We start from the raw sequence: 25,843 nt of genomic DNA, 5'->3' as shown, positions 1-25,843 counted from the left end.
AAGATTTTGTTGATAGATACTTTGTGCACTTTCTTTACACAAGAGAACAACATTTTCATCATGGAAGATAGAAGATTGAAGTTTATAAGATACTCATACTGTAAAAGCTAATCTAGATTAGATCTAGATATCTAGAGGTCTAGATCTAGTAGCCCAAGCCCCAAGACAAAAAGCAGTGCCTTCCCTTCACGACGTGCGACAAGAAACGTCAAAATTTAGACAAGAGGGCGAGGAGAAAGAAAGGTAAATAGTTCAAGATTTAGGGAATTAGTATTACTTTGCTCCACATCTCACACTCACACACAGTCACTACACTACTACACTACACTGACTGCACAGCTCATGCCCAGGCCTGGATGGAAGGCAAGTCCAGAAAACAAGCGGATAGTAGAGAACGACAACTAAACGCAATCAAAGTGTATACAGACCCGGTAACCGGGAACACACTGTCACGAAGTGTAGGCCCGGTAGGGGAAATCTTTTTAATTTTTGTGGTTTCGGAAAGGGCCCTCGAGTCCGAATAACATTTTTTCATATTCGGACATGAGTCCGAATAAAAATATTTCTTTAAATTCGGACTCGAGTCCGAATATGAAAAGGCCACCTCTATTCTCACCCGGGGTGAGAATAGTGCAGGCGGGTCTTGTGGCTATTCTCACCCGGTGCGCGTGTCAACAAATTTTGTGTTCACCCTAAACCACAGAATTCTACACTGTGATAAGAGAAAAATTGTAGAATTCTGTGCTGTGAACAAACGTTCCATTACAACTGTACTTGTAGCCTACTAAAAGCATACAATTTTGTCTGTGACTGTGGGCAGTGGAGAGAGAGAGAGTGAGAGAGAGAACAAAACAAAATGGCGACCCGCGTAGTTCGGCTCGATTCGAAAAGTTAAATAGCCGTAGCATCTTTGTAGACAACCAAATTAATTTACTTTTGTGTTTTAACATCATTTTTTAACTTTGTTTTGGTCAATTTGATCGTCCACACCGATAGACAGTATTCAGAAAGAGACAGAGAGAGAGAGAAGAGGGGAGGAGTAGATCTTGCGAGAACTTCCGGGCGGGTGAGAATAGCCACTTTCATATGAAAAAGGTAAGATTGAAGAATTCCGGACCAGCAGACTGACTTTGCCTATGTCTCAACCTTAAACTTAAGAATTCATAAATTCCCCGTTTTTAATATATCTCTCAATGGAGAATCTCGGACCGGTAGATCTATTCATTAAAATTTTGTCAGGGGGGAGACCCCCCTGAAGCCCCCTTCCCCCCTCCTCCACCCCAACCACCCGCCCCACCTACCCCACTTTCTCGCGCAATAATGTACGAGTGGTCCGGTATTCTTCAATCTTCCCAATGAAAAAATGTTATTCGGACTCGGGTCCGGAAAAAAGGAAGTGTCTTCGTTCTATAGATCTAATGTTCAGTGCTTCCAATTTTCCACCATTTTTTAGTTTCCCCCACACCTTTTCTGCCGATCCGATGCCCGCCGCCTCATTGATACGCCCACCCCCCCATGTTTCCCACTTTCTTTGTTGTAGAAAAAGGTAAAATTGAAGATTAGCAGACCACCTGGCACCTGCATATTATGAGCTGTATAAAAAAAAAAAGACCGATTCATTCAAATACACAAGCCTGTGTCATCTCGATTGTTTACCAAGAAAAAGTTGTGTTGCTCTGTAGAGCTGAGCATATACGGCAACTTTTGATTCCATAGACCAGCGCACAATTCATTACGTAGATCTACGTCAAGACTAGCTTATTATTGTAATAATGATCAGTTGCCGGGGGGAAAAGACTGATGCGTATGCGACGTTTAACGCCCGGACCGATAGTGCCCCCACCCCCCTCCCAGACACGCGCACAGCCACACGTGTGCAGGCCGCCCATCCGACCCTGACACACGCTAACGAGCCATCTTTAATTGCTTCTAAAGACCTCTTGACAAATAAACATTTATTAGAAGCGCAATAACTTTTCAGGCCGGCCTCAAATTCATCATAAGATAAAAACTCGGCTCCTGCACAAAACGCCATTTTGCTCAAAGTGATCCCTGTCTCTACCCAGTCTGAGGCAAGTCACGAGTGAGGCAGGACAGGAAGCCGGAGTCACGAGTCACAGGAAGTCGGAAGTGTTGTCATGCTGGACAAAAATCAGAGTCCGAATAACATTTTTTCATATTCGGACTCGAGTCCGAATAGTCACTTCGTTCGGAAAGTTTCAGCACCCAGACCCGGTAGCCGGTAGAGTGTGTGTGTGTGTGTGTGTGTGTGAGAGAGAGAGAGAGGGATGGGGGGTAGAGAACAGGGGGAAGTGCTAGCAAATATATCACATGCCACAGTTGACAGGTGGGAACGAGAGAAAGATAGAGTGGGAAAGTAGGTGGGGGAGAAAGAAAGAGACAAACAAAGAGAAAGAGAAGACGAGCGATACAGAGAGAGACAGAGAGAGAGAGAGAGAGGGGCGGGAGAGATAGAGAAATAGAGAGAGCCGTATTAGATCTAGGTTTGGCCCTATCGGCTCAAACCTGTTGAGTACACAGGTCTCATTACATTAGATTTAGATCTAGTAATTATTGAGGTTCAAATACATGCAAGTCAGTAAGGCACCTTTTGGTTTTGTCTGAAATACAAATACTTTAGGCATTGCAAACTTAAAATTTCATGTACAGTTCAGCCATCAATATTAAGTACGGCTAGCCTAACAGTCTAGCCGACCTTAAGTATGGCTAGTAGTGCTGGGCGGGAATCGATTCGATGCATCGATACCTCAATACCTTCTTGGTATCGGAATCAAATCGATACGTTCGAAAAGGATCGATACATGAGGACTAATTATTCCCAGGCAATTCACTGATCCAAGGGATGATACTTTTGTTGTTTTCAAGTCCAATCGAAACGTCAGGTTAAAAAACGACACACGCTCTTCGCCTATAAAGCAACATGGCATCAAGAAAGACTAGCATTGTGTGGGAACATTTTGAGAAGGATAATCCTTCACAGGTTAAGTGTTTATATGTATTAGGCAAAAAAAACATTTGCATTCTCAGGTTAATGGGTTGATTTTGGGTGCCTGGTGTGATGAAGCCCTCGTGGGACGCTCAATATGTTAAAAACGATCAGGAAACGACAAATGCAGTTTTTGGGACACCTGAATAGATATGGGTCTTGAACATCTAGCTCTCACTGGCAAAATTGTGGGCAAACGAGTCAGGGGCAGGGTTGGGTTGATTTAAATTAGGTCGATTTAAATCATTTGCTTTTTTTATTTAAATCACTTTTTTTTAAAATTATTTTTATTCAGTTTTTACATATGCAACATTCAGAATTCCTTTCCTTGGTTTCACAAAACAGACATATAAGATTTAGTAGACTAGACCTAATATAATCATGCTTAAAAGTCTGCTATCTCTCCTTTCACTGTAAAATAATACAGTTCAATTTACTTTTGTTTTCCATAATGAAATCAGAGCTGGGTTGATTTAAATCAGTTGATTTTTTAAATTTTAATCAACTTGATTTTTAAAAATAAAAATCAGTGATTTAAATCACTTTTTTTAAAATGTATTCAGTTTTTACATCTTTTAACATTCTGAATTCCTTTCCTTGGTTTTATAAAACAGATAAAAGGTTTAGTAGACTAATATAATCATGCTTAAAAGTCTGCTTTCCCCCCTGTCACTGTAAAATAATACAGTATTCAATTTACTTTTTTTTTCATAATTTAAATTAGCATTTTCTTTTTCTTTTTAGACAAACACAAGCGCGCGCACGCACACACACACACACACACACACACACACACACACACACACTGTAATAAAATGCAAGTTTTATCTATGCATAATTACCCCTCCTTCCCTTTAGACTAACATTTTCCTAATTTTTTTGTCTGTAGCCATAATTCACTGATACAGCTGATTAAGGCTTTCTTTTGCAGTTGCTTAAATTAATCATTAGTTAAAATAAAGACAATGCATTTTGCACTAAAAGAAAGAAAATACTTTTAGCCACCAAAATTCCCAAACTGTGTCGACATTTTAAAAAATATATTAAAATTTTTTAAATCCAATTTAAATAGAAAAAATCCGATTTAAGTTTTAAGAATCGATTTTTTTTTTTTATTTAAAAAATCAAAAAAATCACCAACCCTGGGCAGGGGTAGGCCCAGAACAATATACTTAGGGAACCTAAACAAATGGGTAACAGGGAAAGATCAGGGAAACGTAGCTTTTTTTAGAGCATCCGAGCAAAGGAATGAATGGAAAACCATGTTTGTCGCAGATCTGGCACTGGATGATGATGGTAAAGAAAAAAATTTTTAGCAATTAAGTTCAAATAAGCCTACTACGTATCGGTATCGAATCGATTCCCAGAAAAAGTATTGAGTATCGTATCGATTCCTAAATAGTGGTATCGTCCCAGCCCTAGCCTGGCTGTCTACCCGTACTTAAGTACGGCTAGACTGCGAGTCTAGCCGTACTTATCTTAGGCCCTTTTAACATTAGAAAACAGGAAGTTTAAAATACATGCACTGTCATTAAGGCACCAGGTTTCGTCTCAAATATACTTAGGTACTGCATACTAAAAATTTATATATTTACAATTCAGTAGGCCTATTTTTTTATATTATGGTAAGTCTAGCCATCATAAAGAATAAGTACGGTTAGCCTCTTCCTTTATGGCATTGTTCTTTTCTTCAAATTGTCTTATTGATTCCTCCAACTCCAACGATCGTTCATCGAAAAGACATTCACAATCTTCATTTAGATCTAGGCCTCGAAACTAGATCTATGATATATGTCTGTCTGTCTAGATCTAGACCTAGGCAATAGATGTCTAAGAACCTAGGTCTACCCCTAGCCAAGAGGGTGCTGAAGCTTTCCGAAATCACAAAAGGTTTCCCCTACCGGGTCTGTATACTTTGTGACTTTGTTCCCGGTTGCCGGGTCTGTACATACACTCCCAAACGCAATTGGCTGATATTTATAGTAGCGTAACAGCCATCTGCCATCTTGTTTGACGTCATTGAATGAGGGATTCCCACTTTGTCAGTCATGGTGGCAACACGACCGCACGACGGCAGCCTGCCGACTCAGATTATTTTCTTCGAAGGTAAACGGGAACAAAGTGACGAAGTATACAGACCTGGAATTCTTCTGTGATTTTGGAAAGTTTCAGCACCCAGACCCAGTAAAGAGAGAGAGATTGTGTGTGTGTGAGAGAGGAGGGGGTAGAGAGCAGGGGGAATTCCAGCAAATATCACATGCCCCAGTTGACAGGAGGGAACGAGAGAAAGATAGAGTGGGAAAGTATCTGGGGGAGAAAGAAAGACAGAGACAAACAAAGAGAAAGAGAAGGTGAGTGATACACTGAGAGAGAGAGAGAGAGAGAGAGAAAGAGGGGAGAGAGACAGAGAAATTATAAAGAGGGTGACTGCTATTAGCTATATTGTAATTATGACATTGTTCTTTTTTTCAAATTAATAGTCTTATTGATTCCTCCAACTCCAAAACGGAGCAAAAATGATCGTTCATCGAAAAGACATCTGCAATATTCATTTAGACCTAGGCCTCGAAACTAGATCTAGGCCTATAATTTATGTCTGTCTATCTAGATCTAGGCCGTAAATCTAGGTCTACAATGAGCCAAGAAGGCACTGAAACTTTCCGAAATCACAAAAGATTTCCCCTACCAGATCTGTATACTTGGTGACTTTGTTCCCGGTTACCGGGTCTGTATACACTCCCTATTTTCTTTGCAACTTGCAGAACTGTTCCGTTCAGTTGTCTGTGATTGTGCAACACCCTTGTTTCTCCCAGATTGATTCTGAAGCTGTACACTACGTAAACTGAGAAAAAGAATAAGACTAAGAGTAAGCCTACGTACAAAAGCAAGTTCAAACAAAGTTCAACGACGCAGTGCAAATGATTGACGGTTTCGATCCGGATCGTTTCTTAAAGTTTTATAAGCAACAGAAATTAAGCACTTGTAAACAAGAGATTGGGCTCAATAGGACGCTGAGCTGCAAATGGAGTAGATTTAATTCGAGACTGCAAGGTTTGCAAATGGATACCTCTCAAACACTTGTTCAAGAAAACCTGTATTCTAAAAAAAGATTACAGTGTGATCTCAGCTGAAGTTTGTCCCCTGACATGAGGTCAGGATATTCAGAGAGGTTTAGTTTAAATAATAATTACTTTACCATAAAGATTTGGTTCTCAAAAGTGGGATCTAAAGAGAACCAGGATGATTGTAAATAGACATTGTCCCATTGAATGACATAATAATTTTGATATTATAGATTCCACTTAAAGCAAAATCTGTAGGACTGCTCGATTTTTTTTTCTGGTTTAATAGAGTTTTTTATTTAGAGAGGTTTATCAAATAAAAGAAAATAAATTGGGGATTAATAGAATGTTCTTTCATTAAACGGCTGTTGTCTCATTAACTATGTACAGTGTAAGCTGACTCTTTTTTAATGTCCAGTACTTTCATCATTTTGCAAAGCAAGGTTAAATTGTTCAATTAAATACTCATCGTTCAGTTTTCTTTCTTTTTTGTTTCAGTGTTCTTTTAGAAGAGCAAGTGACGGATAAATTGAATGAAAATGGAGTACGTACAGGGAGACATTCATATTTGCGGTGGCTGCCGCTCTGAATTCAGTGACATAGAGAAATTTATTTGCCACAAAAGGCGGTGTGTGCTGGTTAGGTCTGGGAAGGTTCTGCCAAAGACACTACAGACTCCCCAATCTCAGGGCTGTTCTTCTGTGTACAGCAGATCAGAGCAACAGTTATCCAGCCTTTCTATGCACAATGACTCTCTATATGTCGTCGCAAAATCTTCTTCATTAGAATTGAGAGCAGGAGATGCTGAGGCCATCCATTATGACAGTGGCCAGTATAAGATTGACACCGCTTTCTCAGAAGGGGATGCTTTGAAAGAAATTTCAAATCAGTCATCACTCCCAAATCTCAGTTCAGCCGAGTGGCTCCGTTTTTCATCAAGCATGCCATCGGCCTCACAAAATTCTCAGGTGCTGAGCCACAATGTCCATGCCTGGCCTCAGAAGGAATGCTCCCTTCCAGAGACAATGCTGCCCCATGAACATTTGTATGTGTCTCAAGTGACTCCTGTTGCTGGTGAGAAAATTATGGCTGATGACACTTTAAGTCAAAGTGGAAAAGTTGTTCCAGGCTGCCTTCATCATAGCTCTGAAGAGAGTCAGGGCACAAGCAGCAAAGACCACCCAGATATAGATGTATATGTTGTTGACTCTCAAACATTCGGAACAAAAAGTCAATCCCAACAAAATGTTAATGTTCAGACACAGTGTCATGAAGCTGAACACAAGAGGTTGCCATGGCCTGCAACATCAGCATCTACAGATGAACCTGGATGTACATTAGAGTCCTTCTCGGCTATGAACTACAAGCATTTGGGATATATTGATGAAACACCTTCAGTTGCCTCAGCCCACCACTTAGCTCCTAATCATGAAATCTCTAATTCTTTATATATCGATGAAGCTTCTGATCAAACGGAAAGCATATCGCAAGAGCAAGTGGTGAATGCAAATGGTTTGCATGTCTGTGAAAAGGATACTGGTTCTTACTCTGACAGCTCCACTCCTTGTCCTGAGGACTTGGAAGTTGGCCAGATATCAGCAGCAATGGCTGGTCAAGAAAACCAGCAGCATTCCTTAAAAACTTTGCTGGGCGTTAATCGACAATTAAAGCAAAAACTTCCACCTTGCAACCCATCTGAAGCTGAGATTTCTGGAATTAGCTTCTTGCCCAACTCCTCCATCAGCATGGATGTCAACTTTCATGTGCCTCAAAGTAATTTGACATGCTACATCCGGGAAAACACTGCCAGTGCCCCGATCACCAAAACTGATACTCAGGTCGAGTCAAAAACAGAGACAAAAAAGACGTTGGAGAAACGAGAGAGACTTCGAGGAGTGTCAGATGATCTGTTGTCATCAGCTTCTCCCTGCATGTCGGATGACTCTGTCTCAAACACTAGAGATATGGAAGGAAGTGCAGCTGTCTCAGCACGAGTAAGTGATAACCATCTATGAACTATGTAGATTATGTCTCTTCTATGTTACATGCCTCGTGGCTTTTTACTGAGATTTGGTCCCAGTATTTAATTCTGTTAGTGTTCATGATTTCAGCTGTTACTTTGGCTATAGTACAGAGTAAGTAAAAGAATTAAAATGTCCTCATATTCTTAAAAAGAACTCCTTCACAGTATGTAGCTATGACATGAATATTTGTATCATGTAGTCTGTCAACTATTGTTTAGTGCTAGATTATATTAGCATCAACTTCAAATGTAGTATGACTTTTTTAAACTATAATTGTTTGGGGTGGGGGGGGGGGGGGTTCACGTGGTCCCATGGTCACATAGGTGATTTAAGGATGTCCTTAGGCTTTGGCATGTCATGTTCTTATCTGATCCCCTCATGTAACCTACTGATTTATTTTTTTGTTTGTTTACCATCTCTGCCCTGGGAAGAGCTACACATTTGATAATCTAAAGCTAAATTATTACTTTGTCCACTTTTATAAATTCCTGCCTTGTTTTATGTCAAGAAAGTGGAATCTCTGTCTTTGAAGTTTAATAAATCCAGTTGTTTGATGTTCCCCTTCTACAGAAGAATGCAATGAGATCATTTTCGAAAGGGTCGCAGCAAGAAACTCTTGGCGATAATGAGGACTGTGTCTCAGACTCTTCAGTAGTACTTCCAACTCTGAGAGGTTACAAGGCCGTTTTCACCAGCCCATCTAGTGCCGGACACAGGCTGGCTCCGAGACAGTTGTGTGACCCTTCAATGACAGACCTCCTGACCTCGCCCAATGCCAACTGTCAGATCTCAAAAGGAAGTCTCTTCACCGAGAGTTCTTTAACAGGCCAGTCTTCTATGGAGTTCAAAGACATCTCCGCATCTGTTAAAATGAAAGACGATCGAGTTTCTCCAGGCTCCAAACTGAAGAATAGTTCTGTGGTCAAGAAGAAAGCTTTGAGACGCCTTATTTTTAGAGACGATCCGGAGCAAGAAAGCAGTCACAATGTAACAGAACGGCCTGTTCAGTTTTCATCGCCACAAGATTCCTGTCACAGGAAGAAAGATCTTAATTCACTAGCTGGCAGAAATGATAATGACTCTTTAACTACTGCCACATTTTCTTGTTCTCATTTTGCTTCTCCTCAAGTGTCCTCTAAAATTTGCCCTTCAAATTTCTCAAGTGAGAATAGTGGCAGCACTGAGTCAAAATTAAATGAAGAAAATATGTGCAGCCTTCCAGTCTCTGAATCTCCAGGAGCATCTCTGCCACTGGTAGATCACCAGCCAGGCATAATTGTATCACAGACTGATCAGAGCACAGCAGAAGCTCCCCGCGAACACTTTCCAAATGTTCTAAGTGCAGCTGATGCTCACATCCCAGCAGGTACCTCATCTGATCCCAACACAGTCATCATGGTTTACAGACAAGGTGGGGGGAATTTTGTCGTAATCCCTGATGATACATGCCAACTGCCCATGTCTGGCTCAGAACATGGTTCTGTCTTACAAAGGACAAAGAACTTGCTCCTCCAGCCAGACACAGAGGCTGCAAGGGTCAACATCCAAGAGCAGATAAATGCACAGACTGTCGTAAAGGTAAGTTACCTTGCATTTGCATGTATGCGTCATTTTTCAAAATATGCTGACTTGCAAGATGAGAAAAATAACCCTTTATTGCCCTAGAGAACTGCTTTTTTCATGATAATCATGGATCATGTTGCCTGATTTCTTTTTAATTGAAGGGAGCACTTTTTTAAAAATTTGTTATTTTAACTCATGGGCTACGCCGAGCCGTGGGGGGCCCCCGGCGGCTCAACGACCAATCTTCAATTTTAGCTTAGATTCTATTCCAATCCACATATCCATGTTAAAATAAAGGTCATAATATAATGTTGACTTCCGGGTCAAGCATTTCCACTGAAAATCGGAAATTTAGATTCAGTTTTGAAACGTGATTTTGTTGTTTATTCGACTTTGTTTTATCGCGATGCCAAAATTATAGCCCGGACACCAGTCTTAGTAATTTTACACAACAAAATCTATCATTATTTTGCCCACTAAAGAAATGTAGGACTCTTTTTTATCATATTGATACGATTGGACTCATATTACCAATGCACTGTTATTGAGAAATCAATATTTTTGAGTGCTAGATTTAGAAATCTAGGTCTAGATCTAAATTGTCAAAATATTTTTTTCTCCCCAAAATCACTACTTTTTGATGAAATTACTCAAAAAGTGGCACTCAAGACATTTATAAGTTTATTCCTAATGCAATTCTGAATAATTCCATATAAGATACGAGTGGGTTTTTTTCTGTTTGTGATCGTTTTTCAAGATTTAAAAAAAATTATTTTTGTTCAATATCGGATGTTATGATCCAAATGTACAAATATTATGGAATGTATGTAAATAACTGGAAACTTTTCAATATTTTCCAGTTCTATATTCATTTATGGTTATTTTGATGTATCATTTGACTAGATGCAAACATATTTTTTGAGTTTCACCAAAGATTATTAATTTTTTTATTTTCAAATTTTATACACATCCAATCAAAATTGTGTTGCATAATCGCCTCTTACAGGAACCAAAATTTTAAAATACATAAATAAACATTACAGATGTATTCTACAAACCATACTGAAAATATTGGTATATAATACGTTGATTTTTATTTGAATTTGTGGCCCCAAAGACCTTTTAACTGCCCACTAGTCATCATCTCATTCGCCCTCCCAAAAAAAAAATTAGTCCACAAGCCGAAAATAATACGTAGCGAATGAGTTAAAAGATGTCTTTGATTGTTTGTTTTTTTGTCTTTGGGTTTCTTCTGTGGGATCTCGGCTGTTAAAACAATCTTGCTGACCTTTGATAATAGAATAGTGACTCCAGCTTTAAATCTCTTCGTAAGGTGCACAGTACAGTAAAAGCTGATTTTTCTCATTTTGAGGTTATTGTTTACTCTGGGCTATATATGTAATCACATTCTTTAAGGTATTTTGTCTCCTGATTATTCTCTGATTTGTTATTATTGTAAATGGAGTGGATATTTCAAATTGGTGCCACTCTAGTAAAGCTAATGAAAATAAAATTGTTTGATTTCTATGTTAGTCGGCTGCCTGAGAACATTTTTCAAAAAATCTTTCAAGATCTTTTAAGATAGCTTTGTGAAGACAGGTGAATATTTACTTTGATTGCACAAACAGTTTTGTCAACAGCAGATTACTAACGATGACCATTTACAGTTTTGCCACTGGGGGCTTCAGTAGCAGAGTGTTCAGTGAGCTCAGGCTCACAGTTGTGTTTATTATAATACTACAGTCGAACCTGTGTAAGACGGCCACCCATTGTCAAGGAGAGAAGTAGCCGTATAAGACAGGTGGCTGTCTTAGGCAGGACTGATTAAGATGAAGAAAACAAACCAATCCTTTCTGAGGTCCCTGCCAAAGGTAGCCGCATTGTTGTTGTTGTTGTTGTTATATATTGGTGTTTTTGCTGGGGGGGTTCTTTTGTTGCTGCTTTTGTGCAAGGGTGACAATAAAACGAAATGTGTCGGACAAGAAGGACCGAGTGCTATGGTAAAAACAAACACATGGGTCGCCACCACTCGGAGAACGAGCAGGCTTCTGTCACAAGTTCATGTTACTTTGTTACAGACTGGGTAAACAGTGACCACTCATCTCACTTACTATTTATATATGAGTTCTGGGCGGGGCTAAAAGCTTATGAGGGATCACACGCTTACCTCACCAGCAGCTGAAAATTTGTTACCTATTGGTCAACAGTGGGAGGGGCCAACGCAACATGATTGGTTGGAGGGACTACCTAACGACAAGTGATTGGATTATGACGGCTCGCCCACAACGCCATTGGGACAATGCACAATTTATGACAAAACGTAATGGAGTCACTAAGGCTGCCATCTAAGACAGGTGCTATTGTTTGGTGTGATAGGGGTTGTGTGTTAAAATATGGTGGCCGCGTCCGCGTTGGACAGTTGCCTGTTTTACACAGTTAAATTATATTTAGAAAAAACGCAAGGGGGGAAATGGAAAGTGGCCGCCTGTACAGGTGACCATCTTATTGAGGTGGCTGTCGGGGCAGGTTCGACTGTATTTATATAATGCCGTGACACAGAGTTTAGGAGAGACACAGGGATGTGCCCTTGAGCAAGATACAATAACTTTTGCTTAAAAACAGCTACAGCACAGTTGGTGGGAACTTCCATTTGGTGTTTGTCATATTGTCTGTACGGGTGTGATATTGTGTGAATTGTGTCATGTCGATAAAAGTCTTTTGAGGTATTTAATGTGAATGTTATTATAAACCAAATGTCTCCCAGGGGATCAATAAAAGTAAGGAAAAATTATTTTTATTCATTTTTATTCTCTAAACTGTTCACACACGTACAGTACACCGTCTGTGGTGTAGGGGTTAGGCAATTCACCGCCACATGCATTAGGCATGAATTTGATTGCTGCATGGTTTGTTTGTTTTTCTTCTAGGATCTCCATCTGTTTTCAGGCATGTTGTATCCCTCTCAGCCCAGGATGGTCCTGACAGGGAGGGTCGAAGCAAACCGCCTCCTAAATGATTCAAAATGTGTCAACAGGTGCATTAACTGTCTACAATACTTATTATTACAGCTACAGTCGGCAGCAGATCAAATCCCTTCCTCTGTGGACATGAAGATCTGGCCAACCCAGGACAGCGCAGCCCCCATCTCCCATACTCTTCCCCCCTCCTTGGCTGGGTTGCAGAGCACGGAGAAGGAAAAATATATCATGAAACCGCGAGCGAAGAAAGTGTCTAACAGTGCGCGGCAACAGAAAAGTGGAAGCCTATCTCAGTCGCGGTCCGTCCTGGCTTTGAGCTCAGAGGCAACACCGGTTCGTGTAAACAGTGATGACGTGACAGCTCCCAGGAGTACACAGGCTGGTCTTACTCAGTTGGCGGCAAAAGGTATTGGGGAAGTTTTTGGTACTTGTGATAAATAATGTGCAGACTTTGGTATTGATCCTTAATGATGTGAAGAAATTGACAGTGTGCTTTCAACTGTTTCTACATCACAAGATATACATAGATAGCATCCTATCAACATGTCACATTCTGTCTCTCTCTTTCTTTCTCTCTCAACCTGCTTTGTCGTTGGATTGGTTAGCTATAGAGGTAGCGATTTGGGAAATCCGGATTTCTGAAACATTCTAGATTTTTGTAATATAGTCATGATTATACATTTATTTTATTTTTTTTCTTTTTGCACGTCATATTGCACTTAATACAAATATAGTCATGATACAAGGTACATAGGACAATGTGATCCATAAATTTCGAATCCCAGAGCCCATGGGGTCCAAAATAATTCTGAATATCCAAAGCCTTTTTGCTCCTGTGGTTAGATTAGATATAAATGCAGTCTATTATCATTATTATTATTATATTATGTGCTTAATTAATCTTCCTGCTTTTGAAAATCATAAATTTTGACTGCACTGGGGTTTTTTTTATTGTTATGTAGATTTCCATGTATATTATATAAGTAGTTTCAGATTTTTCATGGAAAATTTGTTTTAAAAAACATCATGTCCTTTTTTTAAAAAACAGGTTCAGGAGCCAACAATAGTTCACAACCTGCTGATAAAAAGACACCTCCAAAATATCGCTGCGAGTATGAAAAGTGCAGGTATGATGATGGGCACCTGACTTAATTTTTTTAAATTTCACAACGGCTATTGCATATATTTTACCTTTTTTTTTTGTCATGTTATTTTTTACTAATTGCAATACGATTGAGATATGTAAGATTTCCGGTACATGTGCATACTTTTTCATTAAAATTTTCGTTTAAAATACTTTGTCTTTTTTATGTCTATTTAAGACTTTTCGGTCTCTGTTTTTTACTTTTATAGTTGTCTAGCATAAAGTTTCCTTTTGCTTTGTTTGTGCTTTTTTTTTTTCTACTATAGTTGTAAAGAAAATTTGTTTACCCTTGATACTCTATAAAATGGAGGCAAGTGGATGGGGAGCCAAGAAATATCCCCCTGACAACCCAAGTTTGAAAACTCCCTCATTGGGGCTTCAAATAATGATATTAGTATCCCCTGCACTATAGTCCAGTATGCTACCCACTGAGCGAATGGCATATGTGTTCTTGTTCTCTCAGCTACACCACCAGCCTGTACAAAGACATCATGCGCCACCAACGAACGCACACGGGAGAGAGACCTTTCACCTGTAAGGACTGCGGCAAAAAGTTCAACCGCTCAGACAAGTTGAAGATCCACCTGCGTGGGCATTCTGGACTCAAGCCTTTCCAGTGTTCTGTGTGTGAGTACTTTACTCTAGTATGGGGGGTCAGGGTCTTTAAATAGTGTTTTTATGAGGGTTTTCATGTCTGGGTAGCTGAAGCTGTTGTCTGGCTGTACTTTCTGTGGATCCAGTTTTTGCACCCTGTCCTCCTGTTCATTTCCTAGTGCACTATAGAGTGAAGGGACCCACTGCAGCTTGATTCTCATGCATAGGATACCTTCAGTTACCTTTCGCAGGTTTGGGAGATTGTTGGCAGGGATTACCATCCGTACTGACATGACACCTCAAAGGAAAACTATTTACCTTTGGGGGGTCTGTCACTTCCCGGATGGTGTTTGTCGCATGTATAAGAGCCTTTGTCTCTGCCCTGTAGTTGGTACAATGCTACCCAGTTGGGATTGCCTCTGCTTGGCTTCGTCCATTTGGTAACTGTATGTACACTACACTCCCACACCTCCTCTTTACACAACATCAGTTACAATGCTGTATAGTGCAGTGTTTTGGATCTAGGATTGTCTTGTCTTGCTCAAATCAATTTGACACATTTCGTTCCTCAGGTGACTACGCCTCTGTAGAAAGTGGAAGTCTGAAGAAACACATGAGAATCCATACAGATGAAAGACCTTTCAAGTATGTTCTCATGACGGGAATTTATCGTCAGTTTTAAATTCATGGATTAATTTTGTTTACTATATAATATATATATATATATATACATATATATATATATATATATATATATATATATATATATATATATATATATATATATATATATATATATATATATATATATATATATATATATATATATATATATATATATCTTAATTATTTTAAATCACTTCTAATTGATTCTTTATTTATTATTGTTAACATTTAATTCTATAAACCACATCAATTTTTTTTTTAAAGTAAATGTACAGTAGATCATTAATGCCTAGAAGTTGGTAGAAAAGCAAGGTTAATGTGATTACATGAAAAATGTGGTCAAACTTATTCTGAGATGATTTACTGAAAGCTAGTCTATTTGAGCCAGTTGGGTTGTTTTGTTTTGTTTTTTGCGAGGGGGGGTATTATTATTTGTATATTTTCTCACCAGTCACCTCTTAAATAAATAAATTTTTTTACTACTTACAAATTAAAAAATGTTCAATTCTTTTGGAATATGATTTAGGAACCGTCTTTCCTCATTAAATAATGAATTTATTTTTAACCTCTGCTAAATATATGTTCTTAAAGTGTAGATTTTGTTTTGATACCTCTATTAGACTTTTCTAGTTTAGCTTGGATTTTATTTTAAAGTTTTATTTATTGTGAAGTTGTGTAAGCCTTTCTTGTGGAGCAGGATTTTTTTATTCTTGATTTGGGTAACAGCTCGAATTTTTCTGTGCCAGATTTATCAGTATATTATCATTTGACATAAAGACAGACATTGTTATTATATTTACATTTGTGCATGAAGATGGTTACGACGTGTATGCTATTTTGGACTATTGGTTTTAACATGAACTCCTCAGGTGTCAGATTTGTCCGTATGCCAGTCGCAACTCAAGCCAGCTAATCGTGCACCTGCGCACTCACACTGGAGATTCCCCCTTCCACTGCACCATGTGCTCCGCACAGTTCAAGATCAACTCTGACCTCAAACGACATCTGAGGATCCACACAGGGGAGAAGCCATTCCCTTGTGATAAATGTGACTACAAGTCCACAAATAAAGGTCAGTCTTTCATTGGTTTGGTTTTTGTGATTTTATGCCAAAAGTTTAACTCTTTTCCTACCAGGCCAAAATCCACCACTGGCCCAGGGCTTTTCCCTGACCTATTTTTACGCCCCCACCCCACCAAAAGATAATGTGAAAACATCCAACTAAACACACACAAACCATATCTTATGGCCCATCAAACTGAAGGTTAAAAAATAATCTATCAGATGACGAAACAATATTGAAAATTTATTCCAATTATATTACTTTGGGGTTTCTAAAAGTGATTATGCAATATTGAAGGTGTCGTATGAAATCTACAATTTTCCAGCTTTGAAAGGTCATAACTAAAAAAGTACAACAACAGCATCATTCAAACTTCCCAGGTAGGTTGCCTCAAGTAATGCGAAGAAATGCTGAAAGTTATGTATGTGTACTAAATATAGAACTGAAAGTATGAGACATATACTGAAATCAGGGGAGCGCTTTTTTTCTCATATTTACGTTTCGAAGGGGACAAAAAAAGCGCTGAAATGCCCAAAAATCGTCTGTCAGTGCAATATTTTCTTTCGTATCTGCTAACAGGAAGTCTATTCTATTATTTTTAAAACTTGGATCGGCCGAGAATTTCATTACTGGATTAAAATAGATAGCGAGACACTCGAGCCGTACTTTGCGGCTCTCGGTCCAGCAAGGCCAGGTACGCGAGCCGCACTACGCGAGCCGCAAAGTGCGGCTCGTGGTAGGGAAAATGTTAACTGGCTTGGTGGACTGGCAAAGATCAAGAAAGTCTACAAAACTGAGCAACAAATGTCATACACAGGTGATGGATCAAATCAACAAAGTTGTATTTTTTGGGGAGGTTTCATCTCAAGTTGTCAACGTTTTCATGTATTTTTTGGGGAGGTTTCATCTCAAGTTGTCAACATTTTCATGGTATCAAGTATGGTTCACAATGTCATAAACAGTGTGTTAGGGTGGGACTATCCTTCCTCCCAATCGGACATTGTTTCATCAGACTTTAACTTATTTTCCTCAATTCTCCTTCCTGCAAATAGATGCTCGGCGGTTGATAGAGTCAGAATGTGTGCCATAGCCTCAGGTGGTTAACAGGCTGCATCACTGTATGTCTATCATAGGGACTGAGATGGTAGATTGGATCGAAGTGTCCAGCCGATGGAGTTTTATTTATTGTGAAGTTGTGTAAACCTTTCTTGTAAAGGGATGCATGACTTTCATTATTGTATCTGGCCTGAGACTAACATAATCAATTACTTCTATGCAAAAAAAACAAAAGTTGGATATACCCTTGTCATGAAGTTAGTTTGTTGAGTTTATTTTCTGGGATGGCGCTTACAAGCAGGATCTAAGCAGCGAGTCTCCTAAATAATGTAAATTGTGTTGATGGGCGAGTAAAACTGTTACAGTCATTCCAATCAGTTACTTACAGAGGAACCCGCTATAACCAAAGTCTGTAGGAACATAGGGTTTTCTTCAGTTTTGCCATGTTTTTGCTTTTGGATGATTGCTCAAATAGCAAAGAAAAAAATCAGGGATTCTGTTTTCTTTTGCTTTTGGGCTGTTTTCAGATCAGCCATGATCAGTTTAAGCAGACTCCACTGTATAATTTGTGATGTAGGATGTATTATTTTTTTCTTATACAGGTAACCTGAAAACACATTACAAAATCAACCACTCAAAGGACAATGAGAAGTCATGTCCCAAGTGTGAGTTCACGACCTCCTCGGCCAAACGCTTCAGAGAGCACATGAAAACTCACGACTCTAAACGGGTTGTACGTTGCACGCGGTGTGAGTACACATGTACCAGCCTGACTGCACTCCGGAATCACATGAGCATCCACAACCCAGTGCGTCCTTTCCAGTGCCACGTGTGTTCCTACTCCTCGAAGCAACGGGGGAATCTGAAGAAACACATCCAGAACCTGCATCTGGACAAGTTCAAGTCGGGGGTGCATGGGAAGAATTTCAGTACTTCTGAGCCTGGTGAGTTCCCTTGTGCGGCTGCTGTGGGGGTGGCTTTGAAAGATTACTCGACAATTTTTTCTTCTCTTACAGGAGTAGCTGGAATGGTCGTGTATACAGAATATTTTCAACAACATTTTCTATTGCCATCCCCGGAGATGAAAATGTGTTATAGCTTGTTCACTTAAGTCTGCCCATGTTTGAAAATTTGTACCTCATTTATTGATTTGCTAATGCACATGTAACTTCTCATGGCACCCCTGTAGACCAAACAAAAATATTTTTGTAAAATGTTGTTATTGTAATAAAAATAGGTTCCTTTTTTGGCCCTTTGGGGGCATGCACAGGATCAACACAATAAATTTTTTACAGTAATCCAGCTTACAAATTGCTCATTTTGAGAAGGCAGCACCACCCTGCTCCAACTTTTCAGTATAAGCTCATCATGATAAATGAAGTTGCTTGTTCACCAGAAGAAACCCCCATTTATTCTCAGTTCCGCGACCCAACACAGAGCAGGTGAAAAAGCAGAGGTCCAGCAATCAAGAGCAGATAGTGGAGTGTGGTCGGACACGGCGCTCCACCAACTATCGCAAGATGCACCAGTGTGAGGAGTGTGGCTCCCGATTTGTTCGAGAGGACTCGCTGCGATGTCACATGAAACAACATTCAGGAAAACAAGAAGAAGTGGGTAGATTTTCAAGTTTCAAGTGCTGGTTTTCTGGGTTTTGTTTTTTTTTAATTTGTGTTGCTCTATGTCTCTCTTTCTTTTCTTTTTTTCTTTCCCCCTTTTTTTAAAACTTTCTTTTTTGTTTTGTTTTGTTTGTCATTTCTTTTGTATCTTTTTTTCCCCTTTTTCTTTTTCAAAGTTTGTTTTAAAGCACCTTTTTAGGATCTGTGAGGAGAGAAGTTTAGAAGAATAAAAACAATAAGAATTTTACAGGATGTGGTGGACGATTCATTGTGGTCTGCTCTTTCTACTTCTTTAATTTTCATAGACTTTGACCTTAGAGGCAGATTTTTTTTGCTCTGACGTTCCAGATGTATGCCCTAGTCATAAACATTGGAAAAAATATTTTATGGTTGTATCAGTGATAAAATGTTTTCCTTATGGTCTATTGATTTTCTGTATTTGAATGATTATGTTCTCACTCAATGCAGGTGAATGGAGGACACCACTGGTAGGTTCTACTTGTCTTCTCTTTGTCCGTTGCTTCTGTCTGTCTATCTTGCTATGTCTTTGCACCTAATGACTGATGTTGTGTCTTCTCAGTATAGCTATGGTCTTTTGAATTTTTTGTACCAGAATACTGCTTTTTTACTCTGCAGGTCACATCCACCAACAGAGAACAGACAGAATGTGTCTCTGAAAACAGGCAGTTGTTTTCCTCACTACCTCTAACTAGGGTCTCTTCAGGCTCGGTGGAGCAGAGTGTCCAAGTCCGACAGGGCATGCATCACATCGCTGCAGCGGCTTCTAAAGCTTTTCAGGAGCAGTTTATCGGAGGAGGTGGAAGGGAAAATTCACCCGAACAACTGGAGGTGGTAGCAGATGTAGATTGCAGTACAACCACCACCACCTCCTCTCTCCATTATCGGGACAAGAGTGACTCATTAAGAAGTATGGGTCATGCATGTACTACTACAAGAGTAACGCCACATCCAATTGCTCCGAGTCGAGTCAAGAGGTCATCTGCCATCCTTGAATCTCATGGACAAGTGAAGAAGGAGTCGCTGGATGCTCCAGCATTGTCGTCTTTGAATTCTGTTGACACCAAAGGCCAGCCACCATGGGAGCATCGCTCATACACACTGTCAAGCACTGATGCTTCGGCCAACACTGGGAAAAGTTCTAACAGGTTATCTTCACGCCGGCTGGAAAGACGTTTGCAGAATGTCGCTACAGGCAATTCAGCAAATGGGCCATCAGTTTCAACAGATTCTCTCCGAGAGAATGCTTCCTCTGCGAAATTGCCTCATACCAAAACCTCATCGTCTAAGAGCAGGAGGAACGCCAAACGGCAAAAGGTTCAAAATTCCACCCCGACTTTGCTTCCTCAGACGGTCCCAGGTGGTGTGACTGAGCAGACCCGTGAGATCTCTGGGTCAAGACAGGTGGTCAGTGCTGAGTTTCTCCTTCATCAAGGGACAGACACATCTCAGCCTGCTGCTGCTACTGCTGAACTCCTGCCGGGGCCATGTGGCGAGTCCATCATGCTTCTTTCTCATCAGGTTTGTTGTCTGGTGTTAATTGTGTGGTGGTTTAGCAAAACAGGCAAATTCTTTTTAAGTCATAGATTAAGGTAGGTGCTTTATTTTTTTGGGTCCGTAACTTTTTGCAGATTATACAGAGTTATTAGACTGGAAAAAATCTCTTGTTGTTTTGTAAAAATGAATTCATGTAGACAGTAAGCCTTTCATCGCCATATAACTTGTGTGACTGACTTCAACGAATCTGAGTTTGCTCATTTACATATTTGTTGTGTACGACGTATTTGTTCATTTTAAAGAATAAGTAAAATCGGGAATCTGTCTCTTTTCATTGAATTCAAGATTTAGTTGAATCAGAGTTTCATTGTACTCGACATTGATGTGGACATCCTTCACTCATACAATCAGTCCGACTTCTAACGCCTGTGTGTGTGTGACTCGTGTTGTTGTTCCCAGGAGGTGAAGGGAGAAGACCCGGCGGCCTACAACCTTCAGCTGGTGCCTCAAGTGTCTGGGGGAGCTCCAGCTTCTAACTCGGATATCCTGGCCCTTACACAGGTCGGTTGTGAAGTCTCGGTGCTAGCTTTTTGTTATAAGGAAGCCTACCTGCTTCAATGTGATTATACTCTCCGAGCTGGTTGTCTCAGTGGCTAGTCAGGGTTACCCAGCTGCCCACCAGTACAAGTTGGTAGTTTTGAGGGTGCCATTAGTTGATCTTTTTTTTTTTTATTTATGACTCCACATATTTTTCTGTCAATCTGCTTTTGCTTTTTTTTTGTGCTAAATACTGATTGTTGTATCAATGTGCTTCGTCTATATTAATTATCCACACAGTCACTGTGCTGCAAAGTGTATAATATTCTCTCCCAGAGGTTTTATGCACCCTGCATAACTTAGCAAAATTTGATCATTTTTTGCATAATTTCTGATTATTTTCCTTTGTCATTCTTTGCTAAAAATTATCAGAATCTCATAATTTCATATTTTGGAGCTCAGTTTGCATAATTTTTTTCATTTTTTTTTTCATGAAACTGCAGGGACAGAATATTGAAATAGGCAATCGTGAATCATGACATAGGTTGAGTTGATGCCTCTTCTTCTTCTTCTTCTATCCCGTGGTTGGGGTAACCGTTGGGGCACCACTGCATTGGAAAACCAGCTCTCGCCATCTATTTTTGTCTTTTGCTCTCCTCAGATTGTCACCCATCGTCTTTCCTGTCCATTCTGTAATGTTGTCCTCCCATCTCCTTCTCTGCCTTCCTCTTTTTCTCTTTCCTTGTAAGGTTCCTTGCAGGATTGTTTTGGCAAGTTTTGTGGATCTTGTGACATGCCCATACCATTTTAGTTTTCGTCTCTTCACTGTGGTCAGTAGATCTTCATATCGTACTTCAGCATTTGAAACGTGGTCTTTGTACGAGATGTCAAGGAGTCTGCGGTAACGTCTTAACTCTGTGGTCTGAATCTTTTTCTCATACATAATGTATGAAACTCCTCTTGAATTCGTATCACCAGGAACTGATTCGGCATCTTGGCCTGGCCCAGCCAACGCCCCCTCCTGCCACCCACATCCAGATCGTGCTGCCAGGTGCTGCAGTCCCCAATCCTGGCCAGGTGATGGGAACCAATCAAGGTTACATGTCAGCCCCACAACAGATTCTGCTGCAGGTTTGGGTTACTTTATGTTTGTTATGAGCAAACTGTCTTAGTGACTAGTGTCTTGTAAAAAGGGATTTCCGACAAACTCAATTTGTCTAGTTTTTCACAGAAGGAGGAAAAGGGACACTCCAGCGGTGCTCAGCTTTTGTTTTAGTAAGCTTTTTTCGGCATTCGCAACACAATTGGTCGTTTAAGTGCCAAAAATTAGAGGTGTTACAAGAGAGTAACAAACACAAAAAAGAAGAATGAGAGATAAGGACAATAGTTGTTTGATAGGAAAGAAGGGGCAAACCACACGAGAGCACCCGCCAACTTCCCATGCTCAGCTTTTAAGAATAACTCATATTATGTATGTTTTATATGGACTATATGAACACTTATCAGTGGTGCTATGCGCTAACTGTGTTTTTTATTTTGATTAGAGTTCTGCAGTGTTTGCAACTGCTTACGATCATATGAGTTAGCATCTAACAGTCTAATTGGAAGCGTGCACTATGAATATGTTTAACCCTTACAGTACTGAAGGCTCATATAGTGAAAAACCCTGAAGTACCGCACCAGTTTAGAACGTTGAAGCCATGGAAAAATGTTTACAGAATTTAAAAAACCTTCGCAGCCTAAGAAACACACTGAACAAATTCACAGAGTGACTTCCTTTGGTATTACTTCAGTTTGGTGGCTCTGTTTGTTGTCGAATTGACGACGAAAGTCGCTAGTGGTAATGAGCGCATACTATGGCTCAGTGACAAAAGTCACCAAGGGTACTAAAAGTGTTAAGGGTACAGTATTGTTTTTGTCTTTCGTCTTTTAAGACTGAAGGTTTTTTTTTCATCAACTGTCAAACCATGTGAACCCCCCCCCCTCCCCCTTTTCCCCTTGTACATCTGCTTACAGCCTGGTTTTGCCAATGCTCAAAAGGGAATACATGTGCAAACAGATTATTTGCCCTTTTAAGGCTATCCTTGGGAAAGGGACCTGACAAATGTACTGGTCTCGTGATAAATGTTGGAGTTAGAACCATTTTTAAAATCGGTTTACAGGAAATTGCGGTACAACGCGATTTAGCAAGAAAATTTTTCAAGAAAAGTCCCGCGGTTAGACTAGATTGAGCATGTGTGCTAACTATATATATGTTCAGGGTCTTTTTTTTCCCAAACTTATTTTTTCTTTGAACTTTCACAGGTTCAAGATAGTTCTGGCCAACCACAAGAAATAATCGCACTGCCGATGGAGCGAGGGAGTAACTCGACTCTTATTTCAGGCCAAACAGCTACATTCTCACAGCAGCCTCAGTCTCATGTGAGCCAAATGACCATGAACCAAGGGATCCTGTGTCAGGGTCAGATGCCCATGAACCAGACAATTGTCCAAGGAGGTCAGATGACGATGTCGAACCACACAGGGCAGCTGGCCATGAAGCCATCTTTGTCTCACAACGGTTTTGTGGGTGGTTCGGAATTGCAGCTGATCTCCACTAATCAGAATGTAGTGTTGCAGGCTCCACCTAATCAGCTGACGGCTATGAGAGGAGTGACAGCGCAGCAGTGTCTGGGTTCTGCCTCTGTGGGCTCTGGTGCAGGTAGTGCTTCCAATGTGTTTACCGAAGGACAGGTATCGCTGAGTCAGTCTGAGCAGGGAGGAGAAGGGGAGTCTTCCTCCGCAAACCTGACTGTCTACAATAGTGGCGCTGCCACACAGCACGTGTATCTGTCAAATGCACAGCTAACTTCTAATGAGACGCCCCACCCCCAGACTCGAACCCTGACCTCTGCCAACTCTCTCTCTCACGCATCCTTTACGGTGTGCGAGTCAGAACCTCTGCAAACCACCCACACCTCTCAGGCGGGGATATTATACCAGCATCAAGTCCCTTCGTATATGAGTGCTCAAAACTCCGCAGCGGTGGTCCAGCAACCTCCTCGTGACAACAACAGTAATAATGTTAGTAATAATGTCGCCACTGTGGCTCGGCTTTCCCAGGGTGCTGCAGTGATGCAGACGTTGGGGGAAGCCGTCGTCCCCACAAGCTTGGTACCTATACAGCATGGTGTTCAGCCCCCGGCCCTTCACAACATGGTAATGCTGAGTGGTGAGTTTCCGAGCAGCACCGCACCGCTTCAGACGACGTCGCAACCGTCCGCTGTGACCCCTGGGTATCTGTCCAGTGTACTTCCAGACGTGCCAGGTCAGGAGCAGACACTTGCTCAAGGTCAGTTTACTGGCTGAGTTTCTTGTCAAATTGGAGTGTTTGTATATGTACTTGGATGGCATCGTGGGGAAATCAGGTGTTTAATTTTTTAAAGTAATGAAATTGAAGAACCGACCTTTTTTCGCCTAGATGGCAATTTTTATAGATATTTGGGGGGGGGGGTTTTAGGCTCAATGCCTTTTATGTTGATTTCAAAACACATTTCAAAGGGTTAAATCTTAGTGGTCTTCTCTTCATCGTCTATCTCTTTCACACTGGTGTTGAGTATAAGCTGCCAATAAGGGCTCTCCATCTTTTTCTGTTCAGAATTGCCTGTATTGACATTTCTCATGCAGAAATTACGAGTGCTTTGTCACATGCTCATGTCAAATCTTGTAATACCCCCCCCCAGCTTGTAACTACATTACATACACATACAGTGGAAACCATATATATAAACAGGCCCAGTAATAACGGATTTTTTAAATCCCCGTTTTTTCCTACTCTTTGTTTCTATTAAAAAGTTTTGGCAATAACAGGTTGTCATCAGTGTGTAAAAAGTAAGAGAGAGAGAGAGAGTAACGCAGTCAGTGATGGAGCAAGCCCACGCAAGCCACACCACTGCCAGCACATGCAGCGGGTGAAGTCAAAGAGGGCTGCGATGTGCTGTAGACTTCGATTTAGCCCCCAAGCCTAGCTACAGGCACGCGTAATGTGTCATGCACAGGCCTGCCTCATGGCCAGAACACCTGTTCATGTGAACTTGTGGCCAGGGAAACTACCCATGAATAAATACAGCTGGATTAGTCCACAAATGCTTACTTCCCTTGCATTTCTGATTTAACAGGGATCGCATATATATATAACAGGACTTTTTGTCTGGTCCCACCATCCCTGTTATATCAGGTTTCCGTTTACGCTTACTCAAACACCTCTATATAGATCCTTGAATAAAAGTAAAGTTGTGCCATCCTCCATTCCTAACTTCCAACTTCTCGACCTAGTATGCATCATTCAGAGCCTTAATTGCATACGTCATATTAGAACAGAGTAGGGACACAAAGATGGCACTGAAGCAAAAAGACGAAGGAGACTAAACTTTTTTTTACTTTAACATATATATAGGATAAATAATTAATAAAAATCCTTTTCCTTTTTTGTACATTTAAACCTGTTCTAACACTGACAGTCATCTAGAGTAGGCTTCGGCCGCCACCCGGGCAAAATTCAAAATTTCCTACCAACTGAAAATATTAGGTGTGTCCCGCGTGCTCATATGACCTTATGCAGTTGCGAGCGCCGTAAAACACTTTACAAAAAAAATAACAGTCATCTGTTCAAAATAATCACTTAATAACCATTTCCCACTTTTTGCACTTTTTATATTATGATGAAATGACCATCCACCTGTCTGAGATGACTTATTTTCTTGTCTGTGCAGTGGGTGGCCGTCGTAGACAATTTCAACTTTATACGTTGTAGTCTCTCCCAGCTTTATGTAACCATCCATGGTGTGCTCTGCCACAGGTTCAGATGGAGTGCCTGTCCCTCTTCAAGAAGTCATCGTCCACCTACAGCAGACATCAGGGACCCAAGGAACTCTCGAGGATTGATCACCCAAGTCAAAGATTTGTTTCCCTCTCCCCCCTCGATCTCTCTCCCTCCCCTCCTCTCCCCCTCCCTTCCTCTGTCTCTTGTATCTCCTTGT

At 40.5% G+C, this 25,843-nt stretch overlaps 1 protein-coding gene across 1 annotated transcript; it reads left to right on the top strand.

Moving 5' to 3' along the window:
• Positions 1 to 29: 29 nt before the first annotated feature.
• Positions 30 to 25,843, top strand: LOC101850925. The gene is made up of 15 exons (XM_005090332.3): positions 30 to 243; positions 6,568 to 8,063; positions 8,664 to 9,671; positions 12,725 to 13,040; positions 13,683 to 13,761; positions 14,242 to 14,405; positions 14,945 to 15,017; positions 15,908 to 16,110; positions 17,760 to 18,101; positions 18,577 to 18,767; positions 19,410 to 20,312; positions 20,748 to 20,849; positions 21,804 to 21,956; positions 23,130 to 24,156; positions 25,663 to 25,843. Exons 2-15 carry the CDS (start codon positions 6,603 to 6,605, stop codon positions 25,746 to 25,748), a joined length of 6,108 nt encoding a protein of 2,035 aa, XP_005090389.1. The 5' UTR covers positions 30 to 243; positions 6,568 to 6,602; the 3' UTR covers positions 25,749 to 25,843.

The sequence above is a fragment of the Aplysia californica genome, unplaced genomic scaffold, assembly GCF_000002075.1.
Source record: "Aplysia californica isolate F4 #8 unplaced genomic scaffold, AplCal3.0 scaffold00015, whole genome shotgun sequence".
NCBI classification, from domain to species: Eukaryota; Metazoa; Mollusca; class Gastropoda; order Aplysiida; family Aplysiidae; genus Aplysia; species Aplysia californica.
This window is presented reverse-complemented; position numbering and strand designations above follow the sequence as displayed.

Bases quoted from the DNA above. Each gene is read 5' to 3' on its own strand.
- LOC101850925 (XM_005090332.3), top strand. From the start codon at position 6,603: ATGAAAATGGAGTACGTACAGGGAGACATTCATATTTGCGGTGGCTGC. The intron at 16,111-17,759 runs GTCAGTCTTTCA...TTTCTTATACAG, and splicing joins CTACAAGTCCACAAATAAAG to GTAACCTGAAAACACATTAC. The intron at 20,313-20,747 runs GTTTGTTGTCTG...TGTTGTTCCCAG, and splicing joins TCATGCTTCTTTCTCATCAG to GAGGTGAAGGGAGAAGACCC.